Source organism: Athene cunicularia (genome assembly GCF_003259725.1).
Source record: "Athene cunicularia isolate RWA chromosome 3 unlocalized genomic scaffold, athCun1 chr3_part1, whole genome shotgun sequence".
Taxonomy (NCBI): domain Eukaryota; kingdom Metazoa; phylum Chordata; class Aves; order Strigiformes; family Strigidae; genus Athene; species Athene cunicularia.
In genome coordinates this window covers 28,661,883-28,686,253 of record NW_020799097.1, presented here as the reverse complement: position 1 = coordinate 28,686,253, position 24,371 = coordinate 28,661,883, and the positions used below count along the sequence as shown (strand labels likewise).

The following is a 24,371-nucleotide window of genomic DNA, read 5'->3' as shown; positions in this document are numbered from 1 at the left end:
GAAGGGACTATTTCTGTGAGCTCTGTGTTAGGAGAGAAGTCATAAGCCTTTTTTGACTAGAAAGTGATGGAAAATAGCATAATGAGAAAATGAGGAAAATAGGGAGGAATAATATAGAAAAAGGGAGATGTTAATGACCTTTACATAGCCCGTGTAACTGTTTCCTTCCACATGCACATCAGACGCTGCTGCCTTTTCCTCTACATGCTTTTATCTGCCAACAGGAATCTCTTTTGCCTTATCCAGACTGGCATTCACTTTGCTTTTGTGCAGATCCCTACTTCTGGAAATTCAGAAATTGGAGAGAGTGCAGATTATTCCTTTGTGGAAAAGGTAAAGAATGGTTTCATTCAGAGGATATCTATTGATTTCCCAGTGTTTTTACAGGTGTTAATTCCAGCCCAGCTCAAGCAAACCAAGGACTGTTCGTCCAAGTCTTAAATACATGCTCGAGTAGGTATTCATAAGCAATATAACAGTTTGTGATTGGCTATGGAATGATTTATATTTTGTTGAAACCATATTACAGAGTATTTTTTAAGACATTGTAAGATGGAGAATTCAATCCCTACATTGATAGTTTGTGGAATAATTAATCATCCACAATATTAAAATCTCTGCAGTTTTTAAAATTTGAATGTATCTGGTTTTGATTTCCTGTCCTTTTCCCTGTCACCTTCAGATTAATCACAATTAGGATGTGGTAGGATCAAGATACTTAGGAGGGACAATGATCTAGACACTTCTTGATATACTTTGGGATAATGCAAACAGATTAATTTTTGTAGCTCCTATATGCACTTTCTCCATATGTTTACATCCATTTTAAAATCTGCTCCCAGCACTACAATATAAATCATACTAATGCCACATACAAAAGTAAACAAAATCTTCTGTTTCTTTCCTGTTTACACATTCAAATATGGGTTTGTCCTTTTGACCACTGCCATGGAAGTTCAGTTATTTGGCCAAATTAGATCCTAAAATTCATTTAAAAGCTGTTTATTTTCAGGTTTCACTCCCCGTACTTATAAGGATTGCCAGCTTTCTGTTTCGGGGTAATACATTTTCTTTGTGAATATAAATGCTTTTAATATAAGAAAGAATATACTTAAATATAACTATTATAACACTTTTTTTTTCCTCATTTAAAGAATGCATGTGTGACAAATGATGTCACACAGTGTACAATGTCTTATATGTTAATCTACTAAAACTGTTAAAAAACTATATTATGAAGGCATTTTCACCAATTTTGTTCTAAAACATAAGAAAAATAATTTAGTGAGGATTTTATAAATCAAAATAGCAGAATTTGAGGGTCAGTAAGTGTCCACAGAGACCTTCATCATCAAGAAGTAATGGAAGTGCTACAAGGTAAATACAGCTGGTGGTAGTACTCCATTGCCATGTTCTGTTTCATTCATGCATGTTATTTGGTTGTATATTTTATTGCTGGTTACAGAACACATCTGAAAGTGACAATGATGAAGTTGATGGCAACAATATATGTGGTTTCAGAAAGAAAAAGGGAGTCAAAGGTCCTACAAAGTTCATTCCTCCTTTAGAAAATGAGAAGATGGAGCTGTCCCACACCTCAAAAATCCCAGATCCTTGTCCCCTTCAAGGAACCACCGGTTACTCAGAAGCACCACCAAATCAATCTCTTCAAAACCTGACTAGCTTTCCTCCAGTACAAAAAGACAGAGGGAGTTGTGACAGTTCCCATACTGGCAGTGATATGAAAGAAGACATGTCTGGAGAAACTCAAGCAATCCAGGAAAATGTTGACTCTGGGAAAAGAGTAATAGGAAAAATGCGTGAAGAAATAGATACAGCAGCTAAAACAGAGCAGCCCATGGGTATGCAACCCACGAGGAGCATCAGGAAAGCTGGGTGCACAGAGGCAGCACGCAGAGAGGGTAGTGAGAAGGAAGAGAGTAAGCCAAAAGGACGGGGTAGGATGGAAGAAAAAGATATCAACTTTCACGTGACAAAGACGGGCTCCCTAGGCAGTATTGTAACCACACAGGGAAGTGGTACTGCAGAGTCCTTCACAGGGGCACCTGACATTTCAAAACGAAGTCTGAGAGAGTTGAAAAACCTGCTGAGTGAAGGCCCGCTGCCTGCTCATGGGCCCAGCTACAGTGGCAAGGCAGGTGGCACTTTTTCTCAGAAAAATTCAAAGCCCCGGGAGAAAACAGCTGACAAGCAGGGCCGACCCTTCGAGACTTTTAGTCCCCATTTTGGAGAGGAGAATCGAAAGTACCACAGCTTCCATAAGGAGGGAGTGGGGCAGCAGAGCAAACCTCTCCTGGTCCTCAGCGCTGCCGGGTCTGATCAGCAACAACCAGTGGGAAGTGACATGGATCAACTTATCCTGGGACTACCAGCAGCTTCTACACATGCAGAAAGCACACCTCCTGAGATTCAGTTTGACTCCTCTGCAGGCCACGCCGGTAAGGATATTTAAACATCACCCACTGTCCTGTTAAAGAGAATGCTCCCGTTGTTTTGTGGGCTTTTGTTAAACTGCAAACTTTAGTCAGAGCTTGTGCATGGGAGAGTTGACACCTGTGGTTTCTGTATGGTCAGGATGGATCAGAAGTTGTGCTCTACATCAATGCTGGGTTTTTTTAGTCATTTATGAAGCCCAGCTGCCTGCCAAAACGTGCCACGCACAAGTGGTCATGTCTTTCTCACTAAAACTGAAATATTTCCTCATTTAAACTGAGCTCGGGCAACATTTCCCAAAGGTCTGCTAAACGCTGCAAAGCTCTGATGGCATCTGGGCTTCTTAAAATTTCCTTTTTGTTAACATTTCCAGCAGTGGAAATTGCTCCCATGTAGGGAAGATGTTTTCAATTATCTGTCCTGTGAGAGGACTGGAATGCAAAAAAATCTCATATAAACTATAGGGGAAGAAAAGCAAATGAGGCAGAAAACTTCCACTTCATGCTGTTCAATAAGTCCATTTTGGAAGTGTTTATAGAGCCAATTAATTGCTACTAATAGGCTGTGATTTCTTTGAGACTGTAAAACCTATGCTTCTGGGCTAGCTGGATCAGCAAACGGAAAGCTATTAGCTATGTAATGTAATGGGCTTGAGCAGTTCATTGTTTTGTGTCTATTCCAGGAAGCACACAAACAACAATTTGACAACTGAATAGATATCAGATGAATAAATTTCCAGAAGCAACAGATTCAGATCATATTATCAGCTTTTCAGGATAGATATCTTACCCTCTGATTTATCTCACTGATACAAGAAATATGAAGCTCTTCACTAACAAAGTACCTTGTCTGTCATTAATTATGCAAGAAAGCATAATAACAGCAATTACATTTTTACAACAATATCAAGTTATCCTGCTATTTTTAAAGTCTCCTTTCAGATGGGTAGAAACATTGCTATACATACTCTGAAAACAGACAATTTGAATTTTCAAATATTGTTAGCTACAGCAGGATTTCTCAATAGACATATTGTGTTACCCAGTTTGAAGAAGTCTAAAAAAGATATCCATGAACATTACTAGTGATAACTCAGGGCACTGCATGAGAAATATAAAGCTTTGAAAAGATACTTTGTGCTCAAACCACTTTCTATTCACGTTGATTAGAATAAAGAGGTTAGAGGATTATTTCTCAGCCTACACTTGATGCTGTTCAGTTTCCAGATTACATTGTTTTTAATATTGCTGAAAGGCTAGCAAAATGCATTGTCAATTTTAGATTACTACTGTTTTCTCATTGTCTGCAAAACAAGCAAGTTGATTTAAAAATATAAGAATAATTATTCGTTGTTATAACACCATTTACAAGGTACAGGGAACTGATGAAATTAATTGTACACTCCACAGCGAGATTTCAGCACAATTTTAGCCACTTAAAGTGTAGTGGCTAATCCATGTTTATTACCTAGTCAGTAGAGAATTTTATCATCAAAGAGGTATTAAGGTTGATGAGAAATTGACCTTTGGAGGTGGGCATCTCTTTCCACTCAATGGGAAGAGGTCCCATGATGGTTAGTTTAGATTATTTGCCTAACTCTGAAATGCCTAAAGCTACCTGGGGTTAATCCTCTCTGTATCACTGGAGATAACAGTTATTGTAAGAGAACTATAGAAGAGAACTATCTATGAAGGGAGGTGGGGGAAAACTGTTTTATCTCATCATCCAAAAGTTCTGGAATCTCATGAGGTTTGCACTCCATTTGGCTTTGGCCAAACAAATTGTAGGACTCCATTTGTGTTTCCACTAGTAAATGGAACGCACAGAAATAGTTTCTGCTTAATTAGAAATGTATGTGTTTGTCTGAAATGTAATTTTCATTTAATACATTCAGTAATTTAAGAGAAGAAAGTTTCAGATAAAATTCTGCACTCTTTAATGAGATTTTACATAAACAACATTTTATTGCTGCAGGTGATAACTTATTAAGATTGATAAAATGAAATCCTTAATATTTTAGTATTATGACTAAAATATTACCTGAAATATTTTAGTTACCAGAGTGCCTGAAGTCTGGTATCTAAACATATCACGATATGGAGTAGATCTGAAATACAACCTCTTGTATTTTGCAAATTTTCAAATATTTGACCTTGGTCAAATCAGAAATCTTGATCCAAAATGTTTGAAAAAATTACAAGAAGTATTTCAGATCTACTCAGTGTCAAGATATGATCAAAGCAGGAATATGCCTTATTGTTCTAAAAGTACACAGTTAAGGGACAGTCTCTAGAGGTCAGCAGTAGAAAGGCAAAGACATGTAGCTGAGCTTTAGAGATTCAGTGTAATTGAGAGGATTGAAATACAGTCATGCTAGTTATGTCATTAACATCTCTCTAAAATAATAAATCCATATATTTTTTCCAAAATTCTGATTGGAAATTATGGAAATATTACTGCCTGTGCATTTTGTCAACTGCTTGTTAGCTCTTTTGTAAAGGAAATTTTGCGACATGGGAAAAAAAAAAAAAAAAAGGGAAAAGAGACAGACAAGCAAGATATTTGGGTCAGTATGAAAATTTTTACTTGGACAGTGTCAGTGAAACTGGAGCTAAAGTTAAAGCTAAAGGTATTTTATTCTCATCACCATGGAAATATAGAAACTAACACATGTAGCTAATTAGGCAAACACACTGACTGCAATAACATGAATTTAGTAATTTTATTTGCATGTGTCTATATATTATAATGATGTGCACTTCTGAATATTGGTATATAGTCATTAATAATCCTTCTTAAGCTGTTCAGAGTCTGCATTCTTGGGAGACCAAGAGGGAGTCATCCAAACAGTAAAAATTCAGATGAAATTTCATGTATGTAACATATAACACTTCACAGTACGTACATGCACACATATGAATGCATGCATGTACTGTATGTATAGCGTATATAGCATATAACATAAGTGTATATTGTCCTCTCTGAACTCAGATCTTATCACATGCTGTTCTGCACACTACTAAATTGGAGTATTTATACATTGATAGCAGAGAAGAGGCCAATGAAAAGAACTTTATTTGAGCAATTCCCAAGGATCCAGATACACCACACTGTTGGGGTTCTCTTTGTCACAGAGGGATATGGGCTGCCAAAGCCAGGGACTGCAGCTGGTTTCAGCAGCCACCTGCACTACCTATGGTCAGAGGGCCCTGCAGAGCCCGGTGCCACCACACAGGCTTAGGAGCAATCTCTCTTCTGAACCTCGTGAGACAACAGCACCTCCAGGTAGCTCTAGGTGGGCAGCACACTGGAATCAAGCTGTGACCTGAGGCTTCAAATTCCCTTTGTATGTTTTGGCCTGTAGCTGGGATAAAAAAAATGTTTGTTAAAAGCTACTTGAGTGCAGGCTGCAGAGCTGGGCCCCCAGAAAGCTGAGCAGGTCATCTCAACAGAGCTCATCTTCTTGAGTATGTATCAAGAGAAGCCGTGTAAACATGACCAGCACAGTATCAGGAACTGCTGGAGGGAGAAGGAAATTTCTGAAGAAAGAAAATATGTTTTATCTATAGCTGGAATCAGTGGCTACTTAGTGACTGTTGAAAATTTCAAATGCACAGAAAAAAAAGGTTTGAACACTCCAAGAATCACATGAAATGTTATGCAGGTGCTGACCCCAAAGAGTAAGTTCTTTTGCTAAGTTATTGTTTTAAAGAAAAGCATATCAAGTAGCTACTAGCTACTAACAGGCTATATTTCATATTTAAGACTTCAACATATTTCATTAGTCCTACAAGCAATTCTCTGTTCTATTACAATGAATAACCTCATGTTGTTACTCTTATTTAAAGCTCTTATTTTTAGCAATAAGGCAGTCACAAATTATGATTCCTACTATTTAGAGACAGAATTATGGAAAGAAGTCTTCAACAAAAAAATTAGCCTAAGGTTTTTGCTCCATTGAAATGAAAAAGTTTGTCCATTCACTTTTAACAAAATCTGAACTCTCCCTGCGGTTTCACTGTGCTCTGTGCTCACTCAGAAGAGGCACATTTGTCCCCACTAAGTCTGAGCAGTAAGTCACATCAGTGGTGAGGAAATAGAAATGGATACTCTTCTGGAGCTGTAAGTGGACAATCAGGAGATATAAGTGGACACAGGAGAGGTATGTAAATTGCTGCTCCAGGTACTTCATATTCACTGCTTCCACAGAATCACCACATCTTACTGTGAGGATTATTTAGGACTGTGTTTTTCACTTGCTACTTTTCTCTGCTTTGTATTTTACATAATCTGTGCTGTTCTTGCATCTCTCCTAAAGTGAAAAAACAAAGCCATACTGTTTCTTCATGGACCTTCCTCATGCCCTACCTGCAGTTCAAGAATTTTTTTCTAATGTTTCTTTTTCTACATTTTGAACTCAAGTTGAACATAGCAGGGCTGAAGCTCAGCTCCTTTCTAAACCTTCTTGATTGCCCTTATTTTCTCTTGAACAAACCATCATATTTCCTGACTGTTTCCTTTTCCCTTCGAACTGAGCTATATACAACTTGCTATTTTTTTTAACCTCAGAAGCTCTAAGAGCAGCTATTTTTCTTTAAAGCAAACCAAAACTCTTAAATCCTTTATCTTCCATACCAATAGCTGAAATCTTCCTGCTCTGTGACTGTACAATTTTCCATTTTTCCTGTCAATCTATACAAAACAAAAATGTTCAGACAGCACTTCCAGCCTATCTTTCTAATCTATTTTGTAAGACTCATCTGTCTCTGGTGCCTGTAGATAGTTGTCCTGTGACTTTGTGAAAGACATGTATTCAAACAGTAATTCTTCCCACCCATTGGAGATGCTTATTTTCCTTCTAGTAGCAGTGAAAGTTTGACAAAACGTTTAGTTTAGAACTAATGTAAGTGAAATGCATTCTCTGCTTAATTTATCTGCCAGCCGCTTCTCCTCTGCAACATATTCAAGAAAAGTTTAGTCTTTACCTTCAATACTGTGCAAAATCTTCTCTTCCCTAAATAACCTTGCTTCCCGTTTAATGTGGCATTCTTACTCATTCTCACTTCTTTTGGTTGTTTTGTGTTTGTTTGTTTTTTTTTTTTTTAATTAGGTTAAACATTTTCAGACCAGAATGGGCTACCTGGTTTGCAATAGTTTACACCTCAGTTCATGCAACTTTGTTCAATGATTTCTTCCTTAAATCCAAACTTTCTGTTTGAGTTTAAAGAAAAAACATGTTACTCTTGATCCATCATATTTAAGTAGTTCCAGTGGGTATTACCTTATTTTTTTTTTCAGACTCCTGAATACTTTGTTTTAAAATCCTCTTACCCAGGTGGAATATTTTCTAACCTTTCTATAAAACTGTGATAATTTTCTTATTCAATACAGAAGAACTATTTTTATAAAACACACTGGAAAATAGAAAAATATGGGTGATTTATTTTATCTTTCATCTACTGAGAAATAAAATCTTATTTTGTATTCAGTTCTTGATGATGCAGCTCCTCTGAGAAGCTGTGTCATGTTGTCATACAGTTTGGAAGGAATAATTCATGGATGATTGAAGCTGTTCATTAGTCTCTAAATTAGGTATAAAACTCACAAAAAAGAGCTAAGCTTCTCCATGGGCATATCAGTAAAAAAATCTACTTCACAGTTAAGATTAAAAAAGAAAGCAGACTATCAAGAGACAAAGAAATGGATGGAAAAAGCATTGAAAATATCAATATCAAACAGATCAGGGAAATATTTTTACTGTCTCTCATGCTTTGATAAGTTTCTGGTATGCTTACATATTTATTCCCCTGTCAGGGGTTTTGTGGGGGAGCAAAAATACGAGGTAGGAAACAACTTTTTATGTACTTTGCTGCAGAAATCAAATACTTTACTGATCTATCAGTAAACATTTTCAGCAAAATATTTTTGGATGAAAAAGAAATGTAAATTAGATCATGCCTTCAACTTAAAATGTTTATCAGCACTATTCACATCAATAGTACGATTGAAATGTAACCCAATACTCATGTCTATTTACCATGTTAAAAACAGATGGGAATAGAAAAGAGAGCCTTTAAATACTAGTAATAAGAATGGTGTCTAGCATAGAAAAAGCTGTCATATGAGGCTTGAGAAGCAGAGGCTGTTAATGTTTGAAGACAAGCATGAGAACAGTAAGTAACATGCTGTACAAACCAGGTAGACAAATACACAAATAGAAAAACCAGGATCTTGTAAAGAACAGATGTATTTAAATTAGTACTGACAGGAATTTCCATAGGATTTACAAGAGTGTAGATGTGTTGTTTCCCTATGGCACTCATTGCTAGTGGATATCATCAGCACAAGGTATTTGTTTTTATAAAGGGGATCAATATTCACATAGATTTTCAGGATAGGATAAAGAAGAAATTAAGACAAATTTGGATGTTAACCCTCCTGCTCCTAACCACAAGACTACCTTTTTAGTGAGGAACTGCAAAACCCATTCTCTTTAGACGGGTTATTTTGCAAAAACCACCTTGCCTTTCCTGTTGGTGCCAAAGACAGCTCTAGAGTGATGAAACGCTGATTGACTGGCATAGCAATTCTTACGCTTGCCAGGGTTTTTGTTTCCCTACCTCTCTGAGACAGTAACAGGTGCCACAGTGTGCCACAGAGCACAGTGTGCTCTGTGGCACACTGTGGCACCTGTTACTGTCTCTGCTTGTGAGTCAGGCATACCCAGACTCCATCTCATGGGGCAGGAGGAGGGTGCACACCAGCTGTGTGGCTGCAGCAGGCTGTATCAGGAGGGAGCACATCTGGCACAGCTGGTGCTGCTGGAGAGGCAGTGGGAGGAGGACACTGGGAGAGGACTGATGGAAACATGTCTCCTTTTCTGGTGCGTGATTTGTATCTGGAGCCTACCTGCTGGTGTCTGCTCTTACTGCCTCGGTTGTTGTGTTTCTCAGTGAAGGGTTTCCAATATTACTACATTTGTTAGGTCAGCCTGTTCCTGTCATTTTCAAGTCCTCTGGAAACATGTAACATGTTCTTTTTGTTTCATCAGTTTGAAAGTCATCTCTTACAGAGCTGAGAAATTGATTGCTTTACATGTGGTGTGATTTAATAAGGGACCATGGGAAAGGATTTCTTTGAACAAGCAGATAATGACAGATTGATCTGGGACATGTGCACTTTCTTCTGTTATGGCACTTTTCTGTTGCTGAGAAGATAAAGATGATATTAGCTATTTCCCCTAGACTGATGTCAGCTGCTCTCAGCAATTTGAACGATTTCAATATTAATAATCTAAGAATGGTATCATTCTTATGCTAGAAATAATAATATAATTTGTATGATTTGTAGATTTTTTTGGGTAATACTTTCAGTTTTTTGTTATTAATATTTTAAAATACGTTAAGATAATTAGTTTATATTTGTAGATATTTTTGACTAATTAAAAAAGAAACATGAGTAATACTAATTGTTTCTCAGTGGTAATTTAAATGAGAAATGAAGATAAAACCATAGAAAACCAAATATTAAGTGCTTTTCTGTGTACTACTGATTTGATATAGATATCTAAGGATTTGCGTGTACTTTATTTCCATTCTTTAAGACATCCAGTCTTTGATTTTTAAAAATGAAAATCTGAATCAAAATCTAAGCTTCTGTGAAATTTACATATGTGTTTCCATAGAAGCAGATTTTCTGAAATGAAAATAGAGATGCCACATAGAGAGGCCCAGAGAGCTAGGGAAGCAGTTAGTCAGAAACACAATCCTCCCTCATAAGAATGTAAAACTTGTAGACAATGTATGTAAATTTGCTAGAGCAGTCTAATACTTATTTATTAGCTACCTTATCTCCAGTAACTAATGCTCTGGATAATGACTACAAATTGGGAAAAGACAGAGTACTCAGTTCTCTACTATACCTTTCCAAAATTTAGTCATCATTGGCTTCAGGGACTTAGTTTGCCAGTGATTTACAGAATCACAGAATCAACTAGGTTGGAAAGGACCTTGAAGATCATCTAGTGTAAACACTAACCTAGCACTGACAGTTCCCAACCACACTAGATCCCTCAGCGCTATGGCGACCCGACTCTTGAACACCTCCAGGGATGGGGACTCCACCACCTCCCTGGGCAGCCCATTCCAACGCCCAACAACCCCTTCTGGAAAGAAATGCTTCCTAATATCCAGTCTAAACCTTCCCTGGTGCAACTGGAAGCCATTCCCTCTTGTCCTATCACTTGTTACTTGGTTAAAGAGACTCATCCCCAGCTCTCTGCAGCCTCCTTTCAGGTAGCTGTAGAGGGCGATGAGGTCTCCCCTCAGCCTCCTCTTCTCCAGACTAAACACCCCCAGTTCCTTCAGCCGCTCCCCGTACGACCTGTGCTCCAGACCCTGCACCAGCTTCGTTGTCCTTCTCCGGACACGCTCAAGTCATTCAATGTCCTTTTTGTAGTGAGGGGCCCAAAACTGAAGACAGGAATCGAGGTGCGGCCTCAGCAGTGCCGAGTACAGGGGTCAGATCCCTTCCCTGTCCCTGCTGGCCACGCTATTGCTGACACAAGCCAGGATGTCATTGGCCTTCTTGGCCCCCTGGGCACACTGCTGGCTCCTGTTCAGCCGGCTGTCAATCAACCCCCCCAGGTCCCTCTCTGACTGGCAGCTCTCCAGCCACTCCTCCCCAAGCCTGTAGCGCTGCTGGGGGTTGTTGTGGCCCAAGGGCAGCCCCCGGCATTTGGCCTTATGGAAACTCCTCCAGTTGGGCTCAGCCCATGGCTCCAGCCTGTCCAGGTCTCTCTGCAGAGCCTCCCTGCCCTCGAGCAGATCAACACTCCCACCCAACTTGGGGTCACCTGCAAACTGACTGAGGGTGCACTCGATCCCCTCGTCTAGATCATCAGTAAAGATGTTAAACAGGAATGGCTCCAACACCGAGCCCTGGGGGACACCACTCGTGACCGGCCGCCAACTGGATTTAACTCCATTCACCACAACTCTCTGGGCCCGGCCATACAGACAGTTTTTTACCCAGCAAAGCGTGTGCCCATCCAAGCCACGAGCAGCCAGTTTTTCCAGGAGAATGCTGTGGGAAATGGTGTCAAAAGCCTTACTAAAGTCAAGGTAAACAACATCCACAGCCTTTCCCTCACCCAATACGCAGGTCACCCTGTCATAGAAGGAGATCAGGTTTATTCAGTGGCTTCCAAGAAAATATATTTTGGGACCTGTGCTAGAGAAAAGTAAGTATTCTCAGCAGTTATTCACTAAATATTATTTAAAAAACAAATCCCCTTTCATATTTCCAAAATCAATCAGAGATTAAGTCATGATGGTATTTTTTATCCGTTATACAATTTACTTAAACTTATTTTTTCAATGGGAAAGATAATCTGAAAATTGTGTAAAAGATTAACTGCCCCTAAAAAGTATGTGAAAGCTATGAGTGTTTCTGTTGATTCTAACAAATTTTGGATAAAGGCTATTGTATATTAGTACGTATCTGTGTTTTTACTAGAGGGCTGTCTAGACTGGTATATAGCCTAATTTTAGACTAATTCTAGACCAATATATATTAGACTAATATAAAAATTTTAGGCTCATAATTTAAAATGATCTACCATTAATCATAACTCCAGCTGGAGAAGACAAATTATTTTTTCTTCAGTTAATAATTTTTACTTGCTTAATATTCTTTAAAACATTATTTTATAGGATTTTTCTGTTTATTTTTATTATTTAGTATAATTTAATTATGTAGTTATGCATTTATTCAAATAACTTTAGCCTGAAGACAACGGATATATAAAATTTGGAAAATTACCTACCAGTGGTAGATGTTTAAATTAAGGATACTTGTAGCTTTATTTTTAAAATTAATTCATACATCATTAATATAAATGCATATCACATTTGTGTTTTTCTTAGATAATGATTTTATATCATTTATGTCTCTTATGAATAATGACTTAAAGAATTACCTGGGTCAGAGTTAGAGTTGTTTTTTATGAATTATGTTTTTACCTGAAAAATGTTTTTTCAATAGATGTAAACTTACCAGTCAGCATTTGAGGACATTATAAAAAATACTTGCAAAATTTACATCAAAAGTTGGCAATATTCTGATGTCGATGGTTGCCAGTCAAACTTTATTCTGAATAATATCAAGACATAAAAATCTCCGTGTGACATTCCCTGTCTACCATCTTTGCACAGGAAATTAAACACGTGTAGAGTAAGTGTTTGAGCACTTCTTTTACAAAAGCAGATCGCTGGAGTTGAAGAAAACACCACTTGCTTTAATCTGTAGAAAGATTTTCAGAATCTTTTAAAATTCTGTCAATCTAATAAATAACCACAGTTATTAGCTGTTAATAAACTTCTAATTGATGATCAGGTTCATAAAGAGGTCAAATCTGCTAAACATCAGTAAATATGAATGTTGTAAAACAACGTTACAGGGTGTCTGAAGTGGTATTCAAATAACTATTACTTGGATGACACACACAAGACAAGGCCAGTTTTCATATCCTCCCTGCTCACTGTTTTGTCACCATCTGTAACAGTGTGAATGTTACACAAAATATTTAAACAGGACTTTCTTTTTTAATTTACATCTTTTAAAGGACATAGTGTCCTAGTGTTTATAGGAGACAGTGGAAAAAAGCTAATTCCATAAGCATTTTACAGCTGAAGAAGACCAAAGGGAAAGATGTCACAAGAAGTACATGTGACAAAATTATTTTTTTCTTGCTTCTACCTTTTTGTTTTTTACTGTTTTCCTACAGACTCGTGTTTACTTAAAATTTTGTCCTGTGCTTTCACCTGTCATTCCTCAGGGAGCACTACTTAATCTCTTCTTACTTTATGACCTAAAGTACCCTTGTCACCTCCTTGCCATCTGAAGCTGGAGGATGCTCCAGTAGTATCCAGAGGCTCCAGGAAGTTTATGACTGTGGATGAGTGTTCTGCCTTCTCAAGGAGAAATCAGACAGCCTTGTGCTGGGCTATCTGGAGAGCCTCCTTACAGCCTTGTAGCTGGCAGTCCTACTTGCCCCAAAGGAGAGGTCAAAAAGATGTGTGCCTGCCTGCTAAAGGATATCTACTCTAGTCTGGTTAGTTTGGTACCCGAGAGATTGGGAGTGCTCCCATCAGCCTTTGTAGTGCCTCAGCATGAAGCTTTTAATTTTCACTTGAAGGGTGGTAGTGAATGGTTGCTGTTGGTGATCTACTGTGGATCTGAAAGATCTGTAAAAATTCATCTGATCATATCCTTAGGAAGAATGGAGGACTTTCCTCTCAGAAAGTTAGAAACACTTTTTTTTTTTTTTTTTTCTTCCACATTTTTTCATATCTTAATATCAAATTTTACTCTTGTTGTAGTTAGTTTATTTTACTAAATGTAAATTAATAATTTATAAAGTTTAACTTGAATAATAACAATACATAGATACTAAAAAAAAAGCAGGTTGAGAGATTGAGAGGTTTGTGAAAGGAAGTTACTGTGCCCAGCTCTCTGCTCCATTACAGAAGTTATACTCAGATGTTAACTGCTTTCATATCAAGAAGCTTATACAGCTGTGGTAAGACAGTTAAGAAGACAACTCCAAAACAGCAAATGCATAAATGAATAAACTTCTCTTAACGGTCTATTGCCTGTGGTGGAGAAGACTGAGGTCCTTCTTAGTAGGTCTTGAGATAGGTTTAGAAGACAATTTTCCTATTTATCATATTTCTGTATCCATGCACTTTTCAAAGGCATTGAGGAAATACAGCATCTGAATTCTATCAGCTTTTAGTGGGAAATAGGTAACCAGCTGCTATTTGTGCACCCAACAAACCAGCTGAGGTATCCCTCAGAAATTCCGGACTGTACTGCATGATTCTCCTGTGTTCTCTTATCAACTTGAAAAAAAGTTTAAGTTATAGACCATTGAAAAAAAGACAGGATTTTATCAGGTCCTCAGAGAAAAAAAAGACGTGTTTATTAAAAAAAAAAATGTTTTGTCACACAGATCTTATTTTTGTTTTTACACCCAATGTTGTGGGAGTTTCCCACATAGTTTCCCACTGTTGCATTTTTAGAAGAACAGCTTGTATTCCAGCATTCATTATTTTGTTTGACATGAACATTCCTCTTCACTTATAGCATCCAGCGGAGAGCCTGATGTAAACGGCCTCGGAGGTCCAACTCTCCTTCACCTGTTCTCTCATATTGAATTTATTAAGCAGCAGATGGCCAGGGACAACGTACAGTTTGTCAGATTTGAATCAATAGACCTCCATGGTGTGTCAAGATCAAAGAATGTTCCTTCTCGCTTTTTCCACGTAAGTTCTTTGGTTTCTGGCTGTATTTTTATGTGTTTTCATGGCCCTGTCCTTCATTTTTTTCATAGTGCAGACAGAAATTCAAACTTAGAACAAATTATCTGTTCACTCCACTTCTTAATATTCCCAAAGGATCTGAACATTTTTCATCACTGCAATCATCTATTTCTCTTTTCTTTCAAATAGTAATCTAATTAAATAAGGCCAGTAATTTCAGTTCTTTGAGCTTCTAATAATCTCTTCCCACAGAATTATCTTTTCAGGTTCAATGCATTATAAAGATTTTGTTTTATTGAACATCATCAAATTGCAAAAAGAAAGGAGTAAACACTGAAAGAAAGAAAATGACAATGAAAATCACTTCAGCTATGAAAAATTTTATAGTGATCAATCATATAAGGAAATACCATTGGGTTGCATGATTACTTAATAGAAATATTTGCCCTATTAACAGTTCAGGAAATAAGAACCAAATTAGGAAGCAATCCTCACTGTGTGTATCCTTGACAGATCAGCCTTTCCAGTATATTGCTTCTGTGATACTTAATGTGCATTATACTTTCATTCACATATCACTATGAATATTTTAAGCTTTATTGATGATCACAAAAAAATATATGAACATAAAAAGAGGTAGAGCACTTCTGTTTCAAATTCCTTCTGAAGCCTAAGCGTGTTTTCACTATTTCCCTTTTAGATATTGCTAAACTGAAACGGTATCATCTAGATACAATTTGCTCTCTCTGATGTCATCTGGATTTTATAAAAATAAACTCTCAGTCAGTTTAATTCTTGTGAGGGGCAGTAGGTTAACTGCAACTTCTCTTTCAGTTGCTGTGTCAAATTGCAGATACCTAGATCAGCTTGTTCAAAGACAGCTTTTGTGTTTACCTTACCATCTGAACAAATTGAACTTTGCATGACAGTCGAAATTTCTAGACACTAAAAAATGTGTATGTGCACACACACACACACACACGTATCACACAGAGCAACTGAGAGCAATTTCTTTTTTTTTTTTTTTTTTTGGGTAGTGGGGTTGGAGGAGGAAGAGGTAGTACTATAGAGTAATCGCCTACAACACCTCTCCAGTGTCAAATGGACAGCTTAGACATCTTGGAGCAGTATTCACCATACTGTGCAGCTGTGGTGGGTTGACCCTGGCTGTACACCCTATGCCCACCAAAGTCGCTCTATCACTCCCCTCCTCAGCTGGACGGGGAAGAGAAAATATAACAAAAGGCTCATGATAATGACAGGGAGAGATCACTCACCAATTACCATCATTGGCAAACCAGACTCAATTTGGGAAAAGTAACTTAATTTATTGCCAATCAAATCAGAGTAGGATAATGAGAAATAAAACAAGTCTTAAAGTACCTTCCCTCACCCATCCCTTCTTCCTGGGCTTATCTTCACTCCTGAATTCTCTACTTCCTCCCCACCAGTGGTGCAGGGGGTCAGGGAAATAGGGGTTGTGGTCAGTTCATCACACGTTGTCTGTGCTGCTCCTTCCTCCTCAGGGGGAGGACTCTCACACTCTTCCTCCAGTGTGAGGTCCCTCCCATGTGACACAGTCCTTCATGAACTTCTCTAACGTGGGTTTCTCCCACAAGCTGCAGTTCTTCATGAACTGCTCCAGCGTGGGTCCCTCCCACGGGGTGCAGTCCTTCAGGCACAGACTGCTCCAGCGTGGGTCCCCCACGGGGTCACAAGTCCTGCCAGAAAACCTGCTCCAGCGTGGGCTCCTCTCTCCATGGGGCCACAGGTCCTGCCAGCAGCCTGCTCCAGCGTGGGCTTCCCACGGGGTCACAGCCTCCTTGGGGCATCCCCCTGCTCCAGCGTGGGGTCCTCCCCGGGCTGCAGGTGGGTCTCTGCCCCCCCATTACCCCCCAGGGGCGCAGGGCACAGCTGCCTCACCATGGGCTGCACCACGGCCTGCAGGGGAACCTCTGCCCCGGTGCCTGCAGCACCTCCTGCCCCTCCTCCTGCACTCACCTTGGGGTCTGCAGAGGTGCTTCTCTCAAATATTCTCACTCTTCTCTCTGGCTGCAATTGCTCTCCCACAGTTATTTTCCCTTCAGCCCTGGCCAGTGGTGGGTCCATGTTGGCGCCGGCGGGCATTGGCTCTGTTGGACACTGGGGAAGCTTCCAGCAGCTTCTCACAGAAGCTGCCCCTGTAGTTCCCCTGCTACCAAAACCTTGCCACACAAACCCAATACAGCAGTTTTGGCTATGGGTGTCACACAGGGAGAATTTTTACCACTGGACTGCCACCTACTTAAGAAAAGGCAGACTGTATATATTTATTTATTTTGAGAGAGGCCACCATAGGCAGTTTGAAGTATTTCAACAATTTTCCAAACGGATAGGCAAAATTTAGTTTTTTTCAGCTCTGAGTTTGCCCCTTTATAGGTATACCTCTGCTCACTCAGATGGTAATACTTCCCCTTGAAAGAATAAAGGTAAGATGTAAACATGAACCAGATATCACTTGATAGAACTTGGCATATTTGCAGTTTTCATCAACTAAATGTTTGAATGTGGTAAAGGTGGTTGTTTGAAGGTAGATGATCCTTTCTTGGGGTCCTAGCAACATTTCATTTGTGTAAGCTGAAGCTCTCTGTTCAAATGGAGAAGAAAGTATAATAATGTGTTTATCCCGTTGGCTACCTAGAAGGGTAATACAGAAACACTAGAATAATTTCTCACTTGGAAGTGCTTCCCTGCATTTTACCCCTAAACTTATTAAGTCCAGAAAGTGAGAATCTTCAGTTACACTTTACATCTGAAAAACAGTGAGTTATGTGTTATGGCATTTTAAAGAGAAGTCACAGCCTGAATTTGTGTTGCCATGAGTCTTGTGTGGTCACTTGGATCTATGTAAAGGAAATGCTCAGAGGATATGGTAGCCTAATAGAGTAACTATAGATAGAAGTCTGACTTACAAACTTTGCACCTAATTGCTGATGCCCATAGTTGTATAAAGACCATGCAAGATAAGTGTTAAAAATTTTTTTATTTCTTTATGGAAACTTAAAAGATGGTCATTGGGATACTTGATGACAGGGTTTTCATACCAATCTTGTAGAAAGTTGTTCTTCACAATGACACAGTAACTGGCTGTTGCCCTCCACTTTAGCAATCACTGCATTTTAGTGTTCTTTTAGGAAAAATACTATTGTTACTGAGAATATGAGTTTCATATATTTTACATATATAAAAATACTGTTGAGTTCTTTTTTCATTTGGTAATCTGTCATTCTGCTTTGTGTTTAGGAGAAAGCAATTAATGGTGTTGCCATGCCCAGAAGTTACCTTGAACTGACGCTGAATCCTAAAGATAATGAATTAGATTACATAAATGCAACCAATTTTAATTGTGACATAATCCTGAACCCTGATTTATCAACATTTCGAATACTACCCTGGACTGAGCAGACTGCAAGAGTGATATGTGATTCCTTCACTGTGATGGGCAACCCGCTAATGACCTCACCGAGGCACATTGCCAAGAAACAGCTGAGCCAGCTTCAGGACAATGGCTTTTCTCTGCACTCTGCCTTCACTTACGAATTTTGTATTTATGGCATTACTGAAGTCGTAAATTCAAAGACAATATCCTTTCCTGCAGCCACGATACTAAATAACCACGACCAGACTTTCATTCAGGAGCTCATAGAAGGAATGTATTATGCTGGTGCCAACATTGAAAGCTTTTCTTCTTCCAGTGGGCCTGGGCAAATGGAGATCACTTTTCATCCAGCGTTTGGCATAGATGCTGCTGACAGTGCCTTCACATTTAGAACAGGCATTAAAGAGGTGGCTAAGAAGTATAACTATGTGGCTAGCTTTTTCTCAGAATCAGGATTCTACAATTCAGGGGCTCTGTCACACAGCCTGTGGGATTTGAATGGCCAGAAGAATCTGTTTTCTGTTGGTTATGGAGTTGAGGAGCTCTCAGATATTGGGAAAAATTGGTTATCAGGTCTCTTGGCGCACACAGCAGCTATCAGCTGCTTGATGGCTCCTACCACCAGCTGCCGTAAGCCTTATTCTAAATACAGTAAAGAATCAAAAGAGACTGTAAATGCAAAATGGGCATATAATGATAACAGCTGTGCCTTTAATGTCAAATGTCATGGTGGAAAAGGCACTCACATAGAGAATAAATTAAGTTCTGCTACAGCAAACCCCTACCTGGTGCTTGCTGCTACTATTGCTGCGGGTCTAGATGGAGTAAAGAGAGGACTTAGGTATGATGATATGCTCCAAGAAGAAAATCACACTGCTGATCCGAAACATTCAACAGTGCCTCTGAAACTAGAAGATGCTCTTGTGGCACTTGAGAAAGATTCGTGTATTAAGGAAGCATTAGGTGAAACTTTTATCCGATACTTCATTGCCATGAAACATTATGAGTTAGAAACTGAAGAATTGGATAGCGAAAGGAATAAATGCCTGGGGTATTTTATTTAGAAGGAACACCCTTCTGTAGTGATGCTGTGTAAATGCATACAGTGAATGGCTAAGAATCTTGAAATTAGTAAATATATTTAAAAATGTTTTTAATGCTTTGGGATTTTTTTTTCCTCCTTTGTATAGTACATGGTGATCACATTTTATTGTCAGTGTGCATTCGGGATGGTGCAAAGATGATACTAATGAAATAATATTAACAAGCTTTTAAAAAACAGTAGTTTTTTCAATTTAAGTGAACAGACCTGTTGGTGAAAAAAAAAAAAAGACTAAATTGAGAAGAGCAACTGTTCAACTGTAATAGGACTATATAATGTGTAGGAAAGTAGGAATGGAGGGGGAGCAGGAGAACTGAGGAAGGAGGAAAATTTTTTGTTCAGCCTGACTATGGGATTTCTCCCAGACTATTCAGTAGCTGAAGGGTGGATAAACCAGAACAATCTGAGTCTGATTTAAAACTTAGGGTAGAGTGATGAACACTGGTAGAAAGAATGCCAAAGGACTGAAGCTGTAGAATCTGAGAGTCAGGAATCAGTATCTTAATGTGCATACATAAAAAGACAGGAGGGATTATAAAATAAACTATACATCAGGAATTCTGCTCCTGAATAAAGTTTACAAGAATTATAGTGGATAAAGAAATCAAATGGTGGCTTGAAGATGAAATGATTAATAGAAAGCCAAGAGTGTCAGGCCACAGTGCAATAAAAAGGAGCTCGTATGTCTGTTTTGATAGTTAATGGGTTGATTCAGAGTTGAATGGCAAATGAAGAAAAAAAGAGTAAAGAAGCCAGAGAATTAAGAGCTTAAACTGGACTTTTTTCAGAAATCTGATGTTATCAAGGATTAGGAAGATGACCATGAAGAGAGGAACAGAAAGAGTCGGTTAAAACCAGAAACAATGGAAATTCTTAGACTGACAAATAATGGTTAAAACTGAGGAAGAGAAGACCCATCCTAAAATTAGAAATGGCAGTGGATGTAAAAAAAAATAGCTTGTGGAATGGCAGAAGATGGATTTTAGATTTGCTCTCTGTTTTTGTTACTGTTGCAGCTATCACCCTTTGTTATTAAAGATAACCCTTGTTTTATACCCCACTCCCACATTATCAGTGATTCCTGATGTTCTTATTTTGTCACAATATTTTGATCTATGTGTAGGAATTTGAGTGAAATTGTTTCGTCATCAGTGGAGTGAAAACAAGATTCATTCAATGTCTCTGTCAACTTGCAGAACTAGAAGGTGTGAACAGAAATGTGCTAGTTGCCTACTGATGGATCTTCCACTCTTCCCCTACAGAGAATTGTACTTGAAATGTAGCATCTGATGTGCTAAAACTTTTTGTGGGATTCCAAAGAATTTAATTTATACTCAGGTAGCAAGAGGAAATAAATAATCTAAGGAAACATGATAAATGCATTCCCTTGTTTCAGTCTGTGATTGGTGGGTGGATTTGCTTCTCTCCCTCACTTACACATTTATTGGGTGACCCAGATCATGGGACTATATTTCTTTGCTCCAGGCTGATTTGAATTGGCGAGGTCTAGCCTTGCATTTAAGCAGACCTTCCCATTCTGAAAAAAGCCCTCTTTCACTTCCCTAACATTTCTTCAGGGGTTCTGGAAATCTGTCTGTCCTCTGACTTGTCTTCTGTCTTTTTTTTCTAGTTATCTCACATTCTCATCTTCAGAAGCTTTTGGCAGAAGACACCCATAAAAATTCTTTCCTTGCTCAGACAGTTTACTTACTGCACTCATTATTTAGTCCCAACAGTCACATAAGCTATTCCTTGGTTCTTCATCTGGTGAGGATGTACTGAAGCACAGCACTGCATGTATGATGTGTGTTAATCTGATAGGAGCTTTCTATCATAGTAAATACACTGGCTCAGCAAAGCTGTGCCAGAAACAGCTGTGAAACATTACATAGAATGTAATGCTTCTGCAGGCATAATGATATTAAAGTTTATGTAGAAGTTGATCTTGAAATAGAAACATTCCCACACCACAGTTTCCAAAATCCAATTTCAGATCTGTATCTGATTTTCACAGATTATTCTTTAAAAATAAAATTTACTAAACGAAACACAAGTGAAAGAAGCCTTCTCAACGAAATACCTTATCGAGTTACATTGCTCTTTCAGTTCTTTTGGGACCTGGAAATCTACCATGGCATAATGCTGACCACATTTTGAGGTTCAAATCTCAGAAGATATTTAGGTTCACTTTCTACATTGTACTTCTGGACCTGGTCATAAGAATGGCAAAAAAGAATGAAAGAATCAGATAAAAATTTGTATTTTTCTTTTCATTATATTATATTAGTAGTATGTCATTCTACTTACTATGCTCCTTTTCAATCAATTTTTTATCAAGATTTATAAGACACTGTGGTTTGTTTTGGATTTCTAATACCTGTCACTGTATACAGTCACTTTTTTAGAGATAATATATAATGAACTTCTATAACTGATTTTAGTGAACATGAAGATCATTATATATATATTTGTTATCCATAATGTTTTCTTATCACAGCATTAAAAAAATAATATCAGACCTAAACATTTTGCTGCGTATGTTCAACTATCTGATTAAATTCAGTTATAGAAAGCTGTTATTTAGAAACAAAACTCAACCAACTAGAACTGATATTCTACAGGTTATCTTATAGCAAGATAAATCGATAAATCCACAAGTATTTTCTAAGAAGTCCTTGATAACATAGGCTTGGAAAAGACAGTGACTATATGATTAAATAAACACAATTCATGTTTCTAGCAAATGATTATTTTTTTTTTTTTAAATAGAAAGTTCACAAATACAGCTTGAAGCTAGTGTGTCCTAAACTTTGGCCAATATTTTGTTTAATACTGTTTTCTAGAGCATAAAAATAAAATAAAATAAGTAAAACTCTGTGGGAAAACATAAACCATGCTTATTTCAAAATAAGCAATTATGAATTTTTGAAGTTGTGTTCATTCCCAAGCAAATTTCTTTAGAAAGGCAACAAGAATAAGATAATTACTTCATACTGCTCATTTGAAATTAATTACTATTGACTGCCGTATCGCTAACATTTTATTTTGAAGCGTTGTCTGAAAATACTCTTGAAAATGCTAGGCCTTGATTCCATAACATACAGAAGAATTACAAGGAGCATTGCTGTAAAATCCTAAAGTTTTAACATACTAGAAAGTGTCTTTTGCAATGTCAGCAAGGTAAAGGCAATTCAGCATACACAGGCAAATAAAGAGTTGATAGACTAGCTAAGCTTTTAGATCAATACCATTAATAATAATTAGAAAAATCAAAATTGGGAAAAGATTTTTTTAAAAACCAGAAAAGTTAGAAAACTTTTTATAACTAACAGCTAGGGTATATATACTTTTAGGGAAAAATATTCCATATTGCATAAGTTGTATAGCCTATTCAGCATTTGTGTCATCACTACGTGTCAACAAATCTTTTCACTGAAAAGCAAACATACAGTCTTGCTTGTATGGGAGGTGGGAGTTTTTTTCCCACATAAAGTGTACCTTAGAGAGAGATATTGTAAATTTAGGTGATATTTTTCAAAACTCATTTGTTAATAAGAACAACAGTTTATCTGAAACTAGTAGCAAACATGATAAGAATTCAATGTATAATTTCAGTGGAACAGCAAATGAACTAAATTTTACAGAAAAATCTAAAATGACAAATGGATAATTATGAAAGGTTTACCTGTCAAAATAGAAGAAAAATGGAAGAATATATAGAATAGGATTTGACAGAGATCTGTCCTGGAGTCCAGTGTTCATTGTTTTCTCTAATCAGCTGGCTAATGAAACAGGCTTACTGTCTTCAAAACCACCAAACCGTTTTTTTGATTTTTTTTTCTTTTTTTTTTTTTTTTCCCCCTGACTTGCGTCGGAGGACAAAATAAAAAGAAAAAAAATGGTGTTAACAAGTTGGAGAAACGTTCTGGAAAAACAAGTTGTACTTGAACAAGGATTAAGTGAAAGATATTACACTGAGACAAGGATGTGAAATGCCTAAGTACATGTTTGTTCAGAGAGGAGTCCGAGTTGTGTTCATTTCACTAGCTCAGTGACTTCAAAAAAGAGGCAGATCAGGAAATATAGACAAGGGTAGAGCTTGCAATAATCAGAAACTGATCCTTTTGCTCAATTAAATTCTTCTCATTTATCATTCTCATCCATATCAGGATTTGATAATAAGGTGAGACACTTTAAACACGTGTAGATTAATTGGAGAAAATCCAGAGGGAACCAAAGCAAGCTATCATAAGTCTAAGTAGGACCTATTTAGCAGGAAGAACTGAATAACTGTGTTTAACTTCAAGAGAAGAGATAGGGTATAGGTGTTAATAATCATTTTCAGGCATTTAAAAGTTGTAGTTAAGTACCAGAATATTATCTTTCCTTGCTGTCCATTGCAGTTTGGACAGAATAACAAACTTGTATCAAGGAAGATTTAGACTAGACAGTCTGGAAAACTTCATAGTGTTAAGGAGTATGACAGATACTATTCAGATGTCTGTGGAAAGTGGCAGGGTTTTCATAAGAGATACCAAAGTGTAATTTGTGATGTAACAAGACATCCTTAGGTGCATAATGTTGACAGGTACAATAAACTGTCTTATTTTCCTTATTTGCTGGTGTTTCATGATGCTCTGTGATTGTGGAACAGACTCCTAGAGTGTGCTCATAGCTGAGTTTATAGGAAAGAAAAATATTTTATCTGTTTTAGAAGATAAAAATAATAACTAAATCACATTATTGTTTAATGAAGGGAATGCTCTTAATGTGTATATGCGGGGAAGAAGGTAGAGTAGAAGATACACACTAGCAAAACAGTCAGGAAAACTGGCTTACAGCTACAGCTAGATGCACCATGTAATGAAACACTGGGAGCACAGTAAAAATGTATTGAAACACTATGTTATCATTGCTCAGGTAAATTTTACGTTGTGCAGTGAACAATGAAGGTACCTCACACTGCTTGTTGCATGGCATGCCTTTATCTGTTTTGTGATATAGTATCAGAAAATAACACAAAATATACAGAACCCTCCATACAGTAGCTCCTTTTAAATTTGGTAATGACATG

The 24,371-nt window shown here is 37.7% G+C and overlaps 1 protein-coding gene across 1 annotated transcript; it reads left to right on the top strand.

Annotated features, from left to right (window-relative positions):
• The first annotated feature begins 204 nt into the window (after window positions 1-204).
• On the top strand, window positions 205-19,347 carry LGSN (lengsin, lens protein with glutamine synthetase domain). Its single transcript, XM_026844069.1, has 4 exons — window positions 205-333; window positions 1,466-2,459; window positions 14,602-14,780; window positions 18,060-19,347. The coding sequence occupies exons 1-4, from the start codon at window positions 205-207 to the stop codon at window positions 19,257-19,259; spliced, it is 2,502 nt and encodes an 833-aa protein (XP_026699870.1). The 3' UTR covers window positions 19,260-19,347.
• The last annotated feature ends 5,024 nt before the right edge of the window (window positions 19,348-24,371 follow it).